Source organism: Sprattus sprattus, assembly GCF_963457725.1.
Source record: "Sprattus sprattus genome assembly, chromosome: 5".
Classification (NCBI taxonomy): Eukaryota; Metazoa; Chordata; class Actinopteri; order Clupeiformes; family Clupeidae; genus Sprattus; species Sprattus sprattus.
This window is the reverse complement of record NC_137924.1, coordinates 31,287,534-31,307,533: the sequence shown is the minus strand read 5'-3', so window position 1 is coordinate 31,307,533 and position 20,000 is coordinate 31,287,534. Positions and strand designations below refer to the sequence as shown.

Here is a 20,000-nt window from a genome sequence, read left to right as displayed (position 1 = left end):
ACGTACCGGTAAAGACCACAAACCAGATCTTTACATCGACTATATAAACGATCAGAAGGTTAAAATCTTCTGATTGGGACAGAAGCAATGCTGTGCTATTTGAAGAATTCAAACTGAACTGAACTGAACACAGACCTGTTTAGGGGGTTCAAAGCCTCCGATGACCACGGGAGTGAATGTGTGTTTGCTGCAGTTGAAGTAGATGTAGCGCTGGTCTCTCTCCACCGTCACCCCTACAAAGTTCAGCTGATGGGCAGAAACACACTTTAGGATTGCACAGGGATTAAACCCCCTAGCTGATGGGCACAAACACACATTTAGGAGGGTACAGGGTTTAAAACCCCCTCAACCGATATGCCGGGGCACACTCTAAACACACTCACAGTGTCTGGACAACATTTAGATTATCTCGTACTTGGACAGAATACACAGACCACACTAACATCTTTCAGGGTGGACAAATAAGTCAACTCACACACGCAGAGGACAGAAAAGAGGGGGTCATTGGTGTCACCCTGAAAATACTGGGGTTCAGGCATTAGAAGGATTGGAGTTGAACAATTAGTGAGAGATTGACAGAAGGTCTTTGGGGCTTGGGCGTTGGGGTTTGGGGTTCAAGGTTTAGTGGCGTTGCGGTTTCCCCATAAAAACTTTGTGAGTTTTTAGCAATAACAGCTTTGAATGTGAGGATAGGAATATCTAAGGGGGCAATCACAGCTGCTGGCTGGGAATTTTAAGGAGATTATGGATAATTTGTGGGAGAGTGGGAGGCCGTAAATCCTGTAATAAATGGGGTGTCTGGTTTTTTTTTCGGGGGGGGGGGGGGCAGTTTGGGTCAGGGCCAGGGCTCACCAGGATCTCTCGGCCGTAGGACAGCTTCAGCAACACAGGCAGGCGGTCAGTGCCAGCAAACTCATGCCTGCACGGAAGACAACACACTCAACATACATGTGCACTCACACATTAACCCAGAATATATCAACACCTCAGAATTATAAAATGTATTATGAGATTATAATAAGATTAAAAAATTATATCACTTTTTTACTGCCTCACTTGGTTAGCCAAGATAGACCAAGTGAAAACATACATTTACATATATGCAGTGCATTTCGTTTTAAACAAATACAAAGAACCTTGTAGCTTACGCTGTATATGTAATAATGAATGGAAATTTGTGTGGAATACTCTTTGGTCCTGACCCTGCAGTCTGCATGTCTGACCTGTAAGTGAACTGCACTGCCCTCTGCTGGCCTGGTGGTAGACTCCCAGAGCTCGGTGAAATGGAGAAGAGGCGGTTGTCCTGCACCCTCATGTGCTGCAGCTCGGTGGGGGTGAAGTCTCCACTCTCGGCCCAGTACTCCAGCTCAATCTGCTGGTCCTCCGGGAGCAAGAAGCACCTGAGGGGGATATGACACCACACCACACAGGAAGTGAGGTCACTTCTGAAAACAGCCATTCACATTTTCATTAACGATGAAGAGTTAAAGACAGACTTAGAAAAGCCATGACTTGTTTACGTACTGTATAGTACAATCATACACACGCACACATACACACACAAACTTACTCACATAAAACAGTCTACAGATACAGTATCTTAAAACAGAACAAACAACAAATTCATAAATTCAGGCAGTTTTTTATTCGGATAATGCTAGACACACACACATACACACACACACATATAAACACCCATGCTTGCAGCTTAAATGCACATACAAATACAGTCTGATTTCTCACCATTCCACGGGGATGCTGCCTGTGTTCTCAAACACTAGTAGGACACAGGAGGGTTCTGAGCCCAGTGGTGCAGCGCCGAAGTTGAAGTCCAAAATGGACGACGTGAAGACGGAAGGACAGCGCCTCAGACTGGAGAGGACAGAGACAGACATGACAATCAACATGCATCTGTAAAAACATCTGGCACATGTGATGGACACTACCTGACCCTGCACCTGCACTTGTCTTCTGCACCTGTCTGTACCCACATCTCTCTAGTGAGAGGTTAACCCTGTGTGTAGGACACTGAACCTGCGTCTGGTGGGCACCCTGAGGGCAAACCTGTGTCTGGTGCGCACCCTGAGGGCATACCTGTGTTTGTGGGCACCCTGTGGGCATACCTGTGTCTTGTGGGCACCCTGTGGGCATACCTGTGTCTGGTGGGCACCCTGTGGGCATACCTGTGTCTGGTGGGCGCCCTGTGGGCATACCTGTGTCTTGTGGGCACCCTGTGGGCATACCTGTGTCTGGTGGGCACCCTGTGGGCATACCTGTGTCTTGTGGGCACCCTGTGGGCATACCTGTGTCTGGTGGGCACCCTGTGGGCATACCTGTGTCTTGTGGGCACCCTGTGGGCATACCTGTGTCTGGTGGGCACCCTGTGGGCATACCTGTGTCTGGTGGGCGCCCTGTGGGCATACCTGTGTCTTGTGGGCACCCTGTGGGCATACCTGTGTCTGGTGGGCACCCTGTGGGCATACCTGTGTGTCTTGTGGGCACCCTGTGGGCATACCTGTATCTGGTGCGCACCCTGTGGGCATACCTGTGTCTGGTGGGCACCCTGTAGGTGAGCTCCAGAGGGCTGGGGTCTCGGCGGAGGCAGGTGTTGAGAGGCTCCAGGGAGAAGAGGCCCCACAGCTGCAGCTTGCTCAGGCCATCAGCGGCACCACTACCCCGGGCATCCGTCACCTCCAGCGTGGGGAACACGCCCTGCCCACGCACCTGGCACAGAGGCTGGGCACAACCCTGCTCAGAGCCTGCATGAGAGGAGGAGGAGGAGGAGAGGGTGACGCACTTCACATATATACAGCCGCGGAAAAAATTAAGAGACCACTTCAAAATTATCAGTTTCTCTGGTTTTACTATTTATTGTTATGTGTTAAAGTAAAATGTACATTTTAGTTTTATTCTATAACCTACTGGCAACATTCCTACCAAATTTCAAATAAAAATATTGTCATTTAGATCATTTATTTGCAGAAAAATGACAATTGGTCAAAATAGCAAAAAAGATGCAGTGTCTTCAGTTTTCGAATAATGCAAAGAAAACAAGCTCATATTCATTTTTAAACTACACAATACTAATGCTTTAACTTAGGAAGAGTTCAGAAATCAATATTTGGTGGAATAACCTTGATTTAAAATCACAACTTTCATGTGTCTTGGCATGCTCTCCACCAGTCTTTCACATTGCCGTTGGGTGACTTTATGCTACTCCTGGCGCAAGAATACAAGCAGCTCGGCTTCTTTTCATGGCTTGTGACCATCCATCTTCCTCTTGATCACATTTCAGAGTTTTTTTTATGGGATTCAGGTCTCGAAATTGGGCTGGCCATGACAGGGTCCTGATCTGGTGATACTCCATCCACACCTTTACTGGCCTGGCTGTGTGGCATGGAGCATTGCCCTGCTGGAAAAAACACTTCTCAGAGTTGGGGAACATTGTCAGAGCAAAAGGAAGCAAGTTTTTCTTCCGGGACAACGTTGTACTTTGCCTGGCTGAGGTTTGTAAAAGACCATAATGATTGAACCAAAGCGGACTGGAAGGTCTCCTAGTTCGTCTTCTCTGATGAGTCCAATTTTCAGCTTTGCCCAACACATGGTCGTCTGATGGTTAGACGGAGACCTGGAGAGGCCTACAAGCCACAGAGTCTTGCACCTACTGTGAAATTGGACTCATCAGAGAAGACGAACTAGGAGACCCTCAAGTCGGCTTTGGTTCAATCCTTATGGTCTTTTACAAACCTCAGCCAGGCAAAGTACAACGTTGTCCCGGAAGAAAAACTTGCTTCCTTTTGCTCTGACAATGTTCCCCAACTCTGAGAAGTGTTTTTTCCAGCAGGGCAATGCTCCATGCCACACAGCCAGGCCAGTAAAGGTGTGGATGGAGTATCACCAGATCAGGACCCTGTCATGGCCAGCCCAATTTCGAGACCTGAATCCCATAAAAAAAACTCTGAAATGTGATCAAGAGGAAGATGGATGGTCACAAGCCATGAAAAGAAGCCGAGCTGCTTGAATTCTTGCGCCAGGAGTAGCATAAAGTCACCCAACGGCAATGTGAAAGACTGGTGGAGAGCATGCCAAGACACATGAAAGTTGTGATTTTAAATCAAGGTTATTCCACCAAATATTGATTTCTGAACTCTTCCTAAGTTAAAGCATTAGTATTGTGTAGTTTAAAAATGAATATGAGCTTGTTTTCTTTGCATTATTCGAGATCTGAAGACACTGCATCTTTTTTGCTATTTTGACCAATTGTCATTTTTCTGCAAATAAATGATCTAAATGACAATATTTTTATTTGAAATTTGGTAGGAATGTTGCCAGTAGGTGATAGAATAAAACTAAAATGTACATTTTACTTTAACACATACCAATAAATAGTAAAACCAGAGAAACTGATAATTTTGAAGTGGTCTCTTAATTTTTTCCGCGGCTGTAGACTTACATACTGAAAGCACAGCATCTGATATCCGGTCATATTTACTTTTAAATGAAATATATCGTCTAGTTTTATGTATAACACAACATTTTCATGTTAAATAAATATATATTTATATATACTGTATATATTTTTAACAGTAACCAAGTGTAATTATGTTATCTGCTATTATCTACTGTAATTTTGTCTATCTACTTTCCTGGAGCCGAAGAGGGTAACTGTCGTGTGTGTGTGTTATCTGTGTGTTGGCTCTTATATAATCAGGCATCTCGGTATGGGAGTTTAAGAATATCATGAGTTGTGTTTGTCACTTGTGTGTGTAGAGTAGCTGAATTTGTGTGTGTGTGAGTGTGTGCGTGTGTGTGTGTGAGGGTCTGTGTTTGCGTGTGTGTGTGTGAGGGTGTGTGTTTGCGTGTGTGTGTGTGTGTGAGGGTGTGTGTTCTCCAGCCGTACCGCTGGCGTTGAGCGTGTGGTATTTGAGGCTCCAGCAGTAGAGGGCTCGGCGTGGCGGCTTGACCGAGCAGCGCAGCAGAAGACGGGAGCGGGCCGGGACACACCCCCTCTGGGTCTCCAGCTCCAATACTACAGCGGGACAGGGAGATATATAGGGAGTGAGAGAGAGACAGAGAGAGGGAGAGAGAGAGAAAGAGAGAGAGAGAGAGGGATGGATAAGGAGAGAGAGAGAAGGACAGGGGAGATACATGCAGAGTTATTAGGAGAGAGAGAGATGAGGCAAAGAGAGAGAGGGAGAAGAGAGAGGGATGGATAAGGAGAGAGAGAGAGAAAGAGAGCGAGAGATAGAGAAGGAGGCAGCGAGAGTGCACTGAAACAGTAGATGAGATTGTGTGCATCTCATCACTCTATCTGTACCCAGAGAGTCGTCACAATCCTCTTCTTTTAAACTGGGATCCATGATGCTCTGCTGGACAGTGATGGAGAAGCTGACTGGGCAGCTGCTGTTGTTGACCACAGGAACCTCAAAGGACTTACAGCCGCCCACCAACACCTCTCCCAGATCTGTCATCGCTCTCCCAGCCTGAGGACACCATAAAAGCATACAGTACGTCTCTCCCACTCTCTCTCTCTCCCTCTCTCTCTCTCTGACTGAGGGGATATGATGAATATGATATTACGATTATCTGATTATCTCTTTAGCTCATACACCCTTCCTAACTCTCTCGCTTTGCTCACACACACACACAGTGGTAATACTGACATGAGGTATTACAGGAGGGCATACACACACACACACACACACACACACACACACACACACACACACACACACACATGCCTACAGTGCAGTGGTAATACTGACATGAGGTAATACTGGAGGGCATACACACCTCTATGGAGCCCTTGGAGGCCACACCCACAGCTTTGAGGAAAAGGCAGGACTTCTTGTTGGTGGGTGACTGTGATTGGGTGGGCCACAGTAAGAGGCTGGGCCTCATGTTGTATGTCATTTCCTCCCGCGGGGCAAAGTGCCAGTGTTGCACCTGAGACACCAGCCACACCCAGCAATATCACTCACAGCCATGTTCAGACAGAGAAGAGTGGGACTGGTGTGTGTGTGTGTGCATATGTGTATTTGTGTGTGTCTGTGTGCGTGTGTGTGTGTCTGTGTGTCCCAGCCCTCTCACCGTGCTTTCGTTGGGCTGCAGTATGCCCGTGCTGGGCTCCACTGACAGCAGGTTGGCATCTGATGCCCGCATCCTCCACTGGTAGTGCAGGGGTATCCTGCTCATGTTGCGCACACGCACTGCACGCTCAGACACACAGCCCACTGCTGTCGGCTTAAAGAACACACAACCATCTCCCTCCACACACACACGAGGCTTCTCCGCCACGCTGATGACCGTGAGCTCCTGAAACACACACACACACACACATCACGGCATAGCAACATAGAGACTCAACCGCACACTGACAATATTTCTACATTTATTCAAGATTCATGGTTGTCACATTAGGTGGCACCAAAAAAAGAGAGAGCCACTCATACTAATGTTTGTGTGTTTATGTGTGTGAGGCATACCTGTGTGTGTTTGGGACTGGCGTTGAGTTGCAGTGGTAGAGTAAGTGCGTCATTGTGTGTGTGTGTGTGTGTGTGTATGTGTGTGAGGCGTACCTGTGTGTGTTTGGGACTGGCGTTAAGTTGCAGTGGTATAGCTAGTGTATCGGTGTGTTCCTCTGAGGGGGTGGATCTGAAGCAGAGCACCTGGTGGCTGCCAGGCATCACCAGACCACTAGGGGGCAGCACTGACACTGCAGGACACTCCTCAAGGCCCAACCGGAACAGAAGAGGTAGGTCCCCTGTGTTCCGCAGCAGAACTGTGCGGTAGGAAACCTCAGGCAGGGCTGGGAATACCTTTGGAAATGGAGGACAGAAATTTAAAAAAGAGCGAGGGAGTTGGATAGGGAGGTATATAGATAGTAGTTTGCTGTTTGAGAGAACTCGTTGTTTGTGATATGTCCCTCTGTGAGCCTGATTAAAAATCAAATGGATTGTCATTAATAGCACAGAGCTATTATTAGCAGATGATACTATGCCACCGTGCTGTGAGTGTGTGACTCACCACGCGAGGCCTGGTCAGGCTGCAGCAGGGGTTGAAGTGCTCTCGGCCGGGCTGGAAGGAGTGGCCACTCACCCTCACCGTCACGCACCACGGAGGACACAGGGTCACCTCCTCACTCAGGCAGTGGTCCCTCAGCACCTGCACATTCAATTCCATTCAGTTCAATTCAAGTTTAGTTCTAAAGCGCAAAACACAATAGAATTGTCTCAAGGCGCATTACAGAGCCCAGTGCCTGAACCCCCCAAGAGTGAGCACCGGGGCAAGAAAAACTCCCTGTTTATAATTAGTCCACGGCACCACGCTAAACCTGGTCTAGACTACTGGAGATAAGACCTAAGTCCACATATCTGGACTGCAGTATGCACCGCATAAGCAAGTATCGGACCAACATAGACCATGTTCATGCTCAGGTCTAACCCACAGGTCTAAGTCTTCTAGATCAGATGCACTCAGGGGCCTGACTCAAACTGACTGAGTGCGGTGTTGGCTATGCTTCTTGTATGAGCATGTACTGAATAAAGCTTGGAAACTAAATCTGTAAAATGAGCCTGGAAAAAAGCTATTCTTCACCCACACATAGCTGGTATGATCATAGAAAGGTACCCTGTCCTAATATGACCCTCTTGGAGTGTGTCTGTGTGCCCTTCACGCTCCTCTCAGCTGCACTTCCGGTACCTTATAAATGGCGAAGCACTCCAGCTGAGCCGAGTGGACGGTGTTGGCCTGGCGGGGGCTGTAGGTGACCCTGAAGTCGGTGGTCTTCAGGGGCCCCAGCTCACAGGTGGCAGGGGCCACACTGAAGGGGCAGTCTGGGCTGGAGGTCCACAGCAGGCAGAGCTTGCCCTTGGTGTGGTTAGTGAGGGTGAGCGAGCGCGATTGGGAGTTGGGGGGCTCGTAGAAGAGCAGCTCGGGGGGGTCCACCGACACGTGGCAGATGGGGTGGGGGGCGCCGGGGGGGTGTCGGGCGATTGCCATCTCTGAAAGAAAGTACTCCTCCATTGGGGTCTTTGCAGTCGGGGGGTCAGGGGGAACAACTTCCTGGGTCAAATCCTGCAACGGTAAACGGTACTTTAAGTGTGTAATACATGAAATATAAATAAGACACATCATTACAGTGCATCATTATGCATCATTATGCCTACATACACACATCCCATCATCCTCACATGACATCTGATTCAAACTCATTACATTTGCACACACACATACACACACACGTACACTCTACACAAACTCCTCTGGTTTCTTGAGGCTTATACATCTGCATTTCTAAGTGTTCTCTTGCACACACACACACACACACACACACACACACACACACACACACACACACACACACACACACATAAACACACACACACACACACACACACACACACATACACACACACACACACACAAACACACACACACACACACACACACACACACACACACACACACACACACACACACACACACACACACACACACACACACAAATACACACACACACACCTCTGGTATCTTGAGCGCCCCGTGCCTGTCCAGCTCTAGTTTGTTGTGGGCCAGCATGGCGCTGAGGATGTCGGGGGGGTAGAAGGTGAGCCCGCGCCCCAGATGCCTCAGGTACGTGCTCAGGTGACGCGCCCGCAGGACCGCTGGCTTCAGCTGCTCTGAGTGACAGGTGCCAATCACATCCAGGAACAGAGGCTCCTGTAAACACACACACGGTAAACACTGACATGAAGAGGAATAGAAGGATCCTGGTAAAGATCAGTTGATAAAATTATCATGTCAACGTACACCGTGTGAAGGAATTAACCCTGTTTGGCATTTCAATAACTCTAAATATGATAAAGCCATAAATGGAAAACAATGAGTTAATGAGTTATATCTAACAGATCAATTATTGGTATGTTACGATTGTTAAGCTCACAACACCTAGGTATCTATTCACATAGAAAATGCTCTATATATATCTTTTGTTGTTTGTTGGTGTGTGTGGTTGATGTCTTGTCTATTTGCTGCTACGAGCCTCTAGCCCACCCTGTGCATGACGAGGCAGGCCAGCCTGCGGTGGTGGGGGATGGGGTGGCGAGGGCAGAAGTGCAGGCGGAGGGTGAGGGTGGAGTTGGGGGGCAATGTGCCGCTGGGAGGCTCCACGCTGAAGACGCTGTGCCCGTCCGTGCCCGCATCAAACTGGTACTGAGCCACCACGGTCGAGGGGTTGGACAGCTGCATGACGCGCATCGTCTGCTCGCCCTCTGCTACGCAGCCAAAGTCCAGCACGGACACGCTCAGAGACACCAGGGGCCCTGCAGGAGAAGCAGCGCCATCAGACTAAATGTTATTCTATTCTGTTCCATCCTCCACATTAACAGCCTTAAATAATCTATATTTTGGGTGTGAACATGTCATTCACTTTAATGTGATGCTTTGTATAGCTGTATAGTGAGTATCCTACATGGGTTAATCTCTGGCATACAAATAAAAGAATACGTTTGACTGTGTGTGCACTAAGTGTTCCGTGTGTTCAGTGTTCAATGTATTCAGTGTTCAGTGTATTTAGAGTGTTCCATGTGTTCAATGTTACGTGTGTTCAGTGTGTTCAGTGTGTTCAGTGTGCAGTGTTCAGTGTTCAGTGTTCAGTGTGTTCAGTGTTCAGTGTTCAGTGTTCAGTGTTCAGTGTTCAGTGTTCAGTGTTCAGTTTTCAGTGTTCAGTGTTCAGTGTGTTCAGTGTTCAGTGTTCAGTGTTCAGTGCTCAGTGCTCAGTGTTCAGTGTGTTCAGTGTTCAGTGTTCATTGTTCAGTGTTCAGTGTTCAGTGTGGACCCACCACAGCAGGAGCCGGTGAGCTTGATCAGCTTTTTACTGAGGGCCCCAGGGGCGGAGACACAGAGGTACTCCACGCTGTGGCAGTCCACCTCCACCGGGGAGAAACACACAGGCACCTGCACGGACGACTCCGGGGCCACAAGGCCCTCGCGCAGCGAGTACTCAAACACGCTCTCCAATAGAGCCGGCCGCCGCAGACGAGAGAGGGAGAAGGACGAGGTCACCTGAGAGGATTAACAAATAGGAACAAAGAGTGAGGGGAAAGAGAGAAAGAAAAAAGAAGAAACATATCAAGAATGGAGGGCAAGAACACAAGGGGGAGAAAAAGGAGAAAAAGGAGAACTTCTGTCTGAGTGTTGGTCCAAAAGGTTTCCATCACCCTAATCCTAATCTATCCAAATCTATCTATTTGCATCCATCCGTAAGCATATGAACACATACATACTGCTGCAGTGTGCCATGTGAACTCACAGGGGAGGGGTTGGAGATCTCAAAGTGCTTCTCCAGACAGCTCCCAAAAGCCACAGTTCCAAACTCCAGCAGCTTGCAGCCCTGCTCCTCTCCTGGGGCACGTATGTCCAGGTACGGGTACTTCGCTAGAGAGGGAAGAGTCAACACGAAGTGAGTTCACAAACCAAACCATACGCATTGGTATTGATTCAAAGTCCCATGATCTCACTCCACTGACCGAGCTGCTCCAACATTTTTTGATTGCTAGTTGCTACAAAACTGCTATATGCGATCAAGAGATGTCAACTAAGTAAACTAAGTAAATGAAGATGTCAACAAAACAGTAAACACATGACAAAATTTGAAACAAATATAAACCACCCTAGAAAAAAAACATTCAAACTAGTTTATCATTGTAACATTTGTCTTTATTTGACTCACACAGGCCCTGCAGGAGCAGAGTGCAGCTGTTCTCCCCCTGGTCTCCGAAGGCACAGCTGGCCTCCAGCTGATACACCCGCGCCTCTAAGGGGCTGAACAGCACCACAATCTGAGCCTCCTCACTCGGACCCAGAACCCCACTCTCTGGAGAGAGCTGAAACGGGTCCCCCACCTCCCAGCGGAAACATGTACGCAGCTTACTGGTGGAGGAGAGGGGAAGACAGACAGAGGGAAAGAGAGAGAGGGTGGGGTGGGGGAGAGACAGACAGAGAGAGGGTGGGTGGGATAAGAGACAGACAGACAGAGAGAGAGGGGGAGAGGGAGAGAGGCAGGAGGGACAAAACAAGGTTACAGAAGGGAGGGTTGGTTTGTCCTTGCACGGCTAAATGTATAGCATCGTTTTTAGTATGTATAGTATCATGACACAAGCACATGCTACAAGACAGTATGCTTCAATGAGACAGGAGGTAAACACGGGTAAGGAGCCTATATTCAGCTACTGCTTTTTTTAAAGATTTTATAGGACTGCGATCATAATTCAGTGACAAAAGAACCACTCTTACTCATTGCAGCTGAGCTCAGTATTGGGCCTGTTCTTTCCTCTAAGCCCCAGGCATTGAGGGTGCCTCATCTTACCTGGCATTGCGGAGGGTGAATGTTGTCTGGGTGCTGTGGTGGGCAGCACATGGGGGCAGCTGGACAGACTCAGGAAGTTCGAGGGTGTGGCGGGGTATGGTAGCCCGGAGGGACACCTGGAACGTGCCCTCTTTGCTCTGGAACTCAATTGTGTCCTGGTGCTCACACTGATGAGGGGAACGGTGCAGAGAATATAAAATCAACTCCGTCATTATGCACTACACATGTCTCTATGCTGTCGCAATATTACTTTGGAAGTATTGTTCAAATTACCAAAATGCTTTTTTAATTCAAAATTGTTTACTCACAAACAAATACAAGTAACAACTATCTGAAGACTGAATAGCCGGGCCTGTAAAACTGTGACACTGTGATGTTTCTTTCATAGCTCTCCTGCATGCACAGACACTGCACCAAAGCTTTGTATAATACAACATGTAAGACAGTATCTGACCTCCCCATGTTCATGTGTCTCCCCCAGGCATAAACAGAGAACTAAATAATTAATAATTATCTTTCATAAAATGATCATTGAGAATGCTTCCTGGTGCAGAGAACTCTTCCCTCACCCTCTCCAGAGGCCTGAAGGTGACGGGCATAGAGAAGGAAGTCCCTGGGCTGAGGGTGATGACCTGGGGGAAGAGTGTGGTGAAGAACTTGGTGACGGGGGGCTTGAAGCGCAGCTTCTGCAGCTTGCTGTGGACGTTCTTCAGGTAGAGGGTCTTGGTGAACTCCCCGCCCAGATCCCAGCGCTCCCACACCAGCTCCGCCCATGTTTCCACCCCCAGAAAGCAGCTGCGCTGGGACAAACTCCGCCTCTGTAGCTCTGCGGATCGCTGGTGGGCGGAGGCCTGCTGCTAAGCACACACACACACACACACACACACACACACACACACACTTGGATGAATATTCATATACAGTACATTACAAGAACACCGTCATCACCAACACGCATAGACATGGACACACAACAGACAAGTAACACCTTCCCCAAACATACACACACAAAAGCATTTACACAATGACGTGTACACAAGCTCCCCCACACACACTGTGTGTTCCCGAATGTATAGACTGAAATGCATAAATGTGGGGGTGGTATTATAATATGTTTTTATAATAATTATAATTTCAGCAGAAATGTTAAATTTAAATCAAATGTAATAGTGTTTTTCAAGATAGATGGAGCTTAACATACAAACTTAATTTCACTCATGTTGCAAAATGCAATACCAGTAATAAATTGCAGAACAGACGCGGCAGATATGTTGCAGTACCATGTATCACCACTAGGTGGCACTGCAGATTGTAGAGAATGGAAAGACTATTCCTTCTAAAAAGCCATGCCACCGCAATAGCTTTAAACCAGACACCAGGACAACTCACCACACATAGGCTAATCCACTCATCATCATGCAAGCTACAGAGACATGACGAAAACAGATATTTTGCACGGTAAACTATAAGATGCATTAGAGTTACTTGGATTCTTTCGCTCCAAGTGAAATAAAGACAAGAAGGGAGGAGGGAGAAGAGAGGGATACTGGCAATGACACTGATAATGATAAAGATGTTGGTGACGATGACAAGTCAGTTAACTAATTATATTATTGATGATGATGATGGCAATTTGGCAACAGTTTTTTATTTTCTCTGTATCACTTCACCTTGTCTCGCTTTCCATAATTGGCAGCTTTAGTGGGCCAATGTAGGGTGCGATTCAGTGGGTCCGCCGGAATGTCAGTCAGCATTTCTGTGGAATGAACAAATGACACTGTGGAAGAAGCGTGACATAACCATACAAAGTGACAGTCCGACTGGTTATGTGTGAAGCTCGATCAAACAGTCAACAACTCACGTGATACTGGTCAGGCGGAAAAGTGATATAACCTGAATGCACTGAAAGGTTTTACTGAAGTAGATTTAAATTTATGTGCTTTTATGTACCTGCCACTCATTTCCTTACCTGCATTTTCTATTAAGTTAAGTGATATGCCCTGCGCCTCAGCACAACTTAATGCAGAGATGGAGAGCAGACGTAAAGCAGAGATGATGACTCAAACCAACGGCTCCAATCTACACACAAGTCCTGATTTATAACGTTAAGTGTCTGGATTGATCCTAATATTTAACGACATGTTTTGTGACGGGTTACAACATGCTTTGCTGGCAATATCCCCAGACTACAGACTGAAAAGTCATGTTTAGAAACGGCTGTAATACTAAATGCAGCTGTTTAATTATTCTGGAAAATGAGCACCTGCAAACACCACTGACATGTTGTTTCATGTTGACGTTACATGTCATCAGTTTTGACACAAATTAACTTAACGTTAGGTGGCTCGCTAGCTACGGAAGCTTGTGTAAGTGTTTCTTGGTTTGACAGTTTGACTTAACTGTCTATTTATCACTCGGTCTTACCTTATTCTGATTGTACATGAATGAATCAAAAAGTACAAAAATAGATAATCCAACTCATTCAGCCAGACTTTATTGTCTGTCTAGACTTTAGCCATGCTAAATTTGGACAGTAACTCTGCGAGGGAAATGTTTCTACTGCTCTCCATGACAACGACAGGGTCCGTAGAGGGACAGTCTACACGAGAGCAAAGGGTGCTTTTCGAAACCCTTTTAAAACCATACTCTCTCTCTCTCTCTTTCTCGCTCTCTCTTGGGCTTGTAGCTTGCCAATCAGTGCACCCTGCAAAAGGGACGTTTAATGACTACATAAATGCGCAGCTGTCGGTCTTATGGAAGAGATATATCCTCTCCATCGGTTCTCATATTTAATCACCGCCCTTACACTTCCCGTGGCTTAAAGTTCCACTTTTGGTCAGTCGGGTACTTTCCTTTTTCACAAATTAAATGGGTTTGTGACATCACCATAAGGGGCTGATTACTTTACTTCCCCTTCATTAGCTTAATCATTAGACCATCAGTAAACCTGCCGGAGTAATTCATATTTGAAAGCTGCGGTCGTAAATCAGGGTCTCCATCTCGTTTTTATTAAGCATCTCCCGTAGCCTACTGTAGGCCTGCCGTTTGTGGAGGCAAGACAGTGGATACGAGAAAATAATGGAGGGACCAGTCAAAAAAAAAGATAGCAGTTGCTCATATAAAAATCACGACTTTGCTTACATGAATCTTAGGACAAAAACTCAAGTGGGACTCTTCAGTCAATTCGACGTAGACATTGCTATGAAGCACCTTTCTTTAAATTAAGGAATTGAAAAAAAAATAAAGCCAAAGCAACGTTTGCTTCTGATTTCTCATTTCACAAAATGCAGCATTTATTTGGCTAATGTATTTTATTGCCGTTTTCTTTCAATATAGACAGTGAATGGGAATAATTACTATAATTTATTTAAAAGCCAATAAATTAAATATAATTTAAAACATTTAAATAACATTAAACAATGACACCACTGATAGGTAGAAGGCAAAAAAGAAAACAAAATCCCTAATTTGTACAGTGCTTAGAGTTTACTTATCTTAAGTGACTTTCTTTTCTCAAAACCAGAAGTAAAGACAGAGATCAACTGGCATGGTTCTTTGTTCAGATCAGGAATCCTCTGATGATGACGTATATGTGAGGCCATGGCAGGACTGACATATTTATAACTAAGTCAGAAGTGGAAATGGGGCTGAATGGTTGCCTTCAAACAATATTTGGGATTAAATTGGAATAACACCGCTATTTGGTTTGTATATTGGCACAGTTTCTTCTCTTTTCCAAAAGGCTATTTAAATACATAAGATAAAAAGGCCCTTCTTATTATTTTGTTGTGGAAAGGGAAGGCTTAGGACTGATCTGCTTTTACACAGTGAATATGTAAAGTAAGCTATATCACAGTGGCATAATGTGGTGTAAATTCAGAGGAACTAAAAGAAGTTGAGCAGCCTTTGTAGAAGACATTTAAGGTCCCCTCCTCCTGATTCCATAACGGGTAACAGTCTTTTTCATGTCCTTATTTTTTTCAAGTGAAAACACTCCATCAGTTACTTCAGTCCAAGTTGCTGAAGACAGTGGCCTATTCAGTATATAATATGTGGGAATAGTTTCAGTGGTCACCCAGAGTCAGGAAGTGGAATGTAATTCAGCAAGAACTGGCGGAGTAGGGCCTTGTCCTACTGCTGCACACTTGCACACTTGCACACTTGTACATTTGCACCTCTGAAGTGCACCTCAAAGTATCAATCACTCTTTTGAAGTATTTGCGGGGTGAGCCTCAAGTCTCAAGCGGTCGAGAGTGAGAAAGAATGAAGGCAGATTTAAACGTCCCACTCTGTGTCCTTCAACCATGACACAAAAAAGTGCATACCTATAAAAGGTGCAATTCAAGGGTGCAAGCATGGCTCATGGCTCATGGCAGGCCCGTGATGTCACATCCTCATAAGCCCACTCTTGTCTTCCTGTCCGTTCCCATCTCCTCCAGCTCGTCCTCTGAGTAGGAGCCATGGGAGCTGTAGCTGAGCTCCGAGGAGTGTTGTGAGAAGTCAACCTGACGGGGCGCCACCGTCCGGGCCCCCCCTCCTCCCACCGCCCCCACGGCGGCTCTCAACTCAATCTCTTCCTCCTCGGCCTCGTCTGCCTCCTCATCCTCCTCTTCTTCCTCGCCCTCCAGGTCGTCGTCGTCATCGTCCTGGGCGCTGGAGCGTCGGTTGTCACTGGACTTGCCGGCCTGTTTGGACCCCAGGAGCCTCGCCTCTGCCCCCTGCTCCTTGGCCTTGCGGCTTCGCTTCCACTTCATGCGACGGTTCTGGAACCAGATCTTCACCTGAGGAGTGAGATGGTATGTTTTTTAAAGATGAGCACTAATCTCTCCCACACTTGTCCTAAACATGTCTGTCTTCAGACACTAATCCATTTGAAAATCTTCATTTGAAAATCTTCTTTCTTTTAACTTCTAAATTCCTTTACATTACTGTACTTCTACGTCTACCTGTTATATATTATATTATATGCCAGTTCATAGAAAACAAAGGGACAACAAACAAGCTTACTTCAAGCCAAATCAAGGCTTATACGTTTTGAGAAGCTAGATAAGAAAGTGAAGCCACATAATGAGGCCATGATTTCACAGGGATTTGCCCTTTTTCCTCCTCTATTGGAGCTCTGATGGCTACCTGTCTGACAGACGTTGTGCTGTTTACCTGTGTCTCAGTGAGCATGAGGGAGGTGGCCACCTCGAAGCGCTTGGGCCGGGACAGGTACTTATTCAGCTTGAACTGGTTCTCCAGCTCCAGCAGCTGCTGGCTGGTGAAGGCCGTCCTGGGCCGCCGACACTTCCCCATCAGGCCTGCCTGAGGATCTGTGGAGAAGAGCGGAGAGGAGAGAGGAGAATAGAATGTGAGAGGTTGGATGTAGAGAGAAGATGGGAGGGGAGACAACAGATGATAGTGGGTGGAGAGGGAAGAAGAGAAAAGAACAGAAGAGAAGTGAGGAGAAGAAAAGAATGATGAGGCACTGCAGAACAACAAAAGAGAATGCTGCCTTTGACCGCTCCAATGTCCCCTCCCCATCGATAATGATAACAGCTTTCCTCCAGTTTACTGTTGATGACAGCACCTGGAGATATTACTCTGGCGTGGCAATAAAACTGAGGAGAGCGCCATTAACTTAATGAAAATTCAATAAAACGCACAGAGAACTTTATTGATGAAGTACGGACCGGTTAAAGTGTTTCTTTATAGTTTTCTTTCTGACAAAGACAATTTTAATAGAGCTGTCATTTATGATTAAATAAAAAAGGAAACAAAATAAAAACCTTCCATTATAGCCGAGTTAGCCATAAACACTGATGCAATGACGAGACATTTTATTAAGGGCTTTCGGCAAAGTGTAAGTTAACCTCTCGTTATTGGAAAAAAAAGGATTTAATTAAGATGTTGATGCCCGGCTCTGTTTTAAAATCCCACTGCCCTTCCACATTTTCTTTCTTAAAAATGTCTGAAAGGTCCTATCAAAAATGCCAAAATTCCATCTAGGCTATAGCCTGATATTATGACGATAACGATTTTTTTTTCTGCAAACGAATGCATAAATACTAAATGACATCAGAACTAACTGATTGCAGGCATAACATGAATTGCAATTATTGTATGAAATGAATACAAAAACTGTTTTCACATTCGCGTTTTTGCATTTATTCAACACGTTTATTGACCACCTTAAGTGTATTTTTCTATGATAGTATTATTAACTATGTCCAAAAACTATTTTCAAAATTAAAAATGTCAGCAATCTAAAGAATGAAACCTAAATATCCACTCAAGCACATTTTTTTCAGATGTTACCATTCACATTCAGTGCTACCAGACAGTAGCCTATAGCCCAGACAATTCAACAAAATCATGTGCAAAGTGCTCTTACTGTTGTAGTCTGCGAGACGTGGCATCATCATCCCCGCCCGGATCCAGTGCTCCAGAGGAAATCCACCAGCCATCGCAGCCGCCTTCAGGTGCTCGGGGTACGGCATGTGCGTGAAGCCGGAGTAAGAAAATGCAGGATGCTGTGCGCCTAAAGGGGCCAGGGAGAACATAGGCGCCGGATACATTCCCGGAATGGAAGCTTGAGACAGTGAATTTATTCCCGGGTTTGTGAAGTTCCAAAGGCCCGGCTTGGGCATAATTCCATTCTGAATTGGAATAGCACCGGGTGACCCGCGGGGCGGAGAAGTTTCCGTCTGTCGGCATAGCACTTGTTTGCCTTCCAGGCTGTCCCCGTAGTGAGTTGGTGAGCCGGTGCGACTGAAGTGCCGTGATTCCGCACCCAACAGGGCATCGATACGAAAGTTCTTAGACTTGTCCATGGTCATAGCCTTGAAGGTTTGCAGCTTGACGTGAGAGGAACAGTAACCTGAAATGATGGGTCCTTACTACTTAACCCGCTTGTTGTTTTTTTTTGTCCCGCTGCTTCAATGCATTCAGAATGCTATAGGCTACTGTTATATTTCTCCTTAATTAGCCTATAAATCGAAGCGAAAATCAAAAATGCGCACCCAAAAGTAGACTATAATGGTTTCAACTAGTTTTCTTTGTTAAATAGCCTACCCTCACGCCGCATGCCTTTTGCGAAATCTATTCTGCATAAAATATTTTTACACTTCGCTGCTCAGCAGGTTTGCTCACCGTATTTGTCCTTCTATTTGGTAGTAGCGCTATGACGAGGTTTCTTTGTTCCTCTCTATGGGTAATGACAGCCTGAAGTGCCGCCACCAACTTTTTGACGTACTTCGGTCGCTCCGGCTACAGAGCAGCTCTCTGATTGGTTAAACGCTCTTCCTCTGAGAGAGGTCGGCGGAGTCAAAAGCTTTCTAATTAACTAATTACACTCTTATTTACCCCACCTTGCGCGCTCTTTCTCTCTCTCTCTCTTGCTATTGGTGCCCTTCCCGATCTCAAAAGCTTAAACAAATGATTGAGCAATAAGTGAACACAGACGCACGTTGACGTTAGCTGTCTGACGGCTACTAAGAATTATAGGACACTATTGAGCAAACACGGCCGTGTCACCGAGCGCGTCGAAGGCTTTCTGTCCAACACAGCGAAGGGGTTCGGAGTCATTTTCGTTCTGGAGAGCTTTTGTGATTCAATCAGCAACAAATAGGCTATTAAAAACCTGAAATCCCTTTGGTCTCTTAAAAAAGAAATCTGTTTTTATGAATATGTTTCACTGGCTTTTCTAAAAATTGATTTTCAACCACAGCATTATGAGAATTCTTTGGTTATAGCCCTTTATTCACAAAAAATGTGTGCGCGTGTAAACAAGCCCATGCAGGATAAAATGCTACAAGCTACAATCCCATATAACATTCATGTGTTCCATGTAGGGATGTGTGCAGCATAATTTAACTTATATAAGTAATAAAGGGTTTATTATGTATGCCATGCTATGCTCCTTTGATCTTGGTCTTCAATGAGTAACTGCTGAAGAGTTGTTTTGCAGGTGAAGCACTTATTACTCATCTTAATGATCTTAAAACACACACACACACACACACACTTTACAAAAATGCCAAACCGCACACGAAAAGGCCTACTGTTCTCTGCGACCTTGGTCTGGTGTAGTGATTGACAGCGTGACCTTTTCCTCCCCAGCCAGTGGACAGGTGCGGTGACTGTAGTAGTTTCTCACAAAAAGCGCGGCAGGCCTCCCAATGACCCGCGATTAGTTATCACACACACAAACACATCCGCTCAAAAAACAGACCCAGAACCAAACTCTACACTGATACACACATAGAAAGCATCCAAACCTGATCAGGTATCAAGCTCAAAGAGTTACCCTGTAACATGTTAGTTATCTTCACACACACACACAAACACATCCGCTCAAAAAACAGCCCAGAACCAATAGTTATCTTCACACACACACACACACACACACACACACACACACAAACACAGCCGCTCAAAAACAGGTAATAAATTCCAAAGACTCTATTACTGATATCATGAATATCAAACACTAGCTCATATAAATTATGAGATCATCAAAGGACGTACTTGTTGCTTACCTTCTGTCATTCGCTAATTATCACAGGGTTGACATAGCTTGTGTGAGATAGTATGATAAGCCAGATAATAAAACAGATTGCTTCTTTTCTACTAATCATTCATTAGAGCA

General features: G+C 45.8%; 2 protein-coding genes across 2 annotated transcripts in view; both read right to left on the bottom strand.

The window, feature by feature from the left end:
• The window catches only part of cfap65 (cilia and flagella associated protein 65), a gene marked incomplete at both ends in the record, with an annotated part of 21,477 nt that extends 8,134 nt beyond the window's left edge, over positions 1 to 13,343 (bottom strand). The window contains 20 exons of the mRNA XM_080839765.1: positions 136 to 246; positions 853 to 919; positions 1,224 to 1,400; positions 1,744 to 1,872; positions 2,546 to 2,759; positions 4,901 to 5,029; positions 5,318 to 5,483; positions 5,794 to 5,946; positions 6,091 to 6,315; positions 6,579 to 6,818; positions 7,027 to 7,164; positions 7,702 to 8,076; positions 8,524 to 8,721; positions 9,055 to 9,323; positions 9,843 to 10,065; positions 10,313 to 10,437; positions 10,733 to 10,932; positions 11,369 to 11,535; positions 11,938 to 12,225; positions 13,338 to 13,343. Of these exons, the coding sequence (XP_080695891.1) occupies positions 136 to 246; positions 853 to 919; positions 1,224 to 1,400; positions 1,744 to 1,872; positions 2,546 to 2,759; positions 4,901 to 5,029; positions 5,318 to 5,483; positions 5,794 to 5,946; positions 6,091 to 6,315; positions 6,579 to 6,818; positions 7,027 to 7,164; positions 7,702 to 8,076; positions 8,524 to 8,721; positions 9,055 to 9,323; positions 9,843 to 10,065; positions 10,313 to 10,437; positions 10,733 to 10,932; positions 11,369 to 11,535; positions 11,938 to 12,225; positions 13,338 to 13,343 (3,600 nt within the window). The remainder of the gene's footprint in view (positions 1 to 135; positions 247 to 852; positions 920 to 1,223; positions 1,401 to 1,743; positions 1,873 to 2,545; positions 2,760 to 4,900; positions 5,030 to 5,317; positions 5,484 to 5,793; positions 5,947 to 6,090; positions 6,316 to 6,578; positions 6,819 to 7,026; positions 7,165 to 7,701; positions 8,077 to 8,523; positions 8,722 to 9,054; positions 9,324 to 9,842; positions 10,066 to 10,312; positions 10,438 to 10,732; positions 10,933 to 11,368; positions 11,536 to 11,937; positions 12,226 to 13,337) is intronic.
• A 2,419-nt stretch (positions 13,344 to 15,762) lies between these two features.
• Positions 15,763 to 18,189, bottom strand: mnx2a (motor neuron and pancreas homeobox 2a; the record flags this gene model as incomplete). The annotated part of the gene is made up of 3 exons (XM_080838346.1): positions 15,763 to 16,149; positions 16,526 to 16,683; positions 17,745 to 18,189. 3 exons carry the CDS (start codon positions 18,187 to 18,189, stop codon positions 15,763 to 15,765), a joined length of 990 nt encoding a protein of 329 aa, XP_080694472.1.
• Positions 18,190 to 20,000: the final 1,811 nt, after the last annotated feature.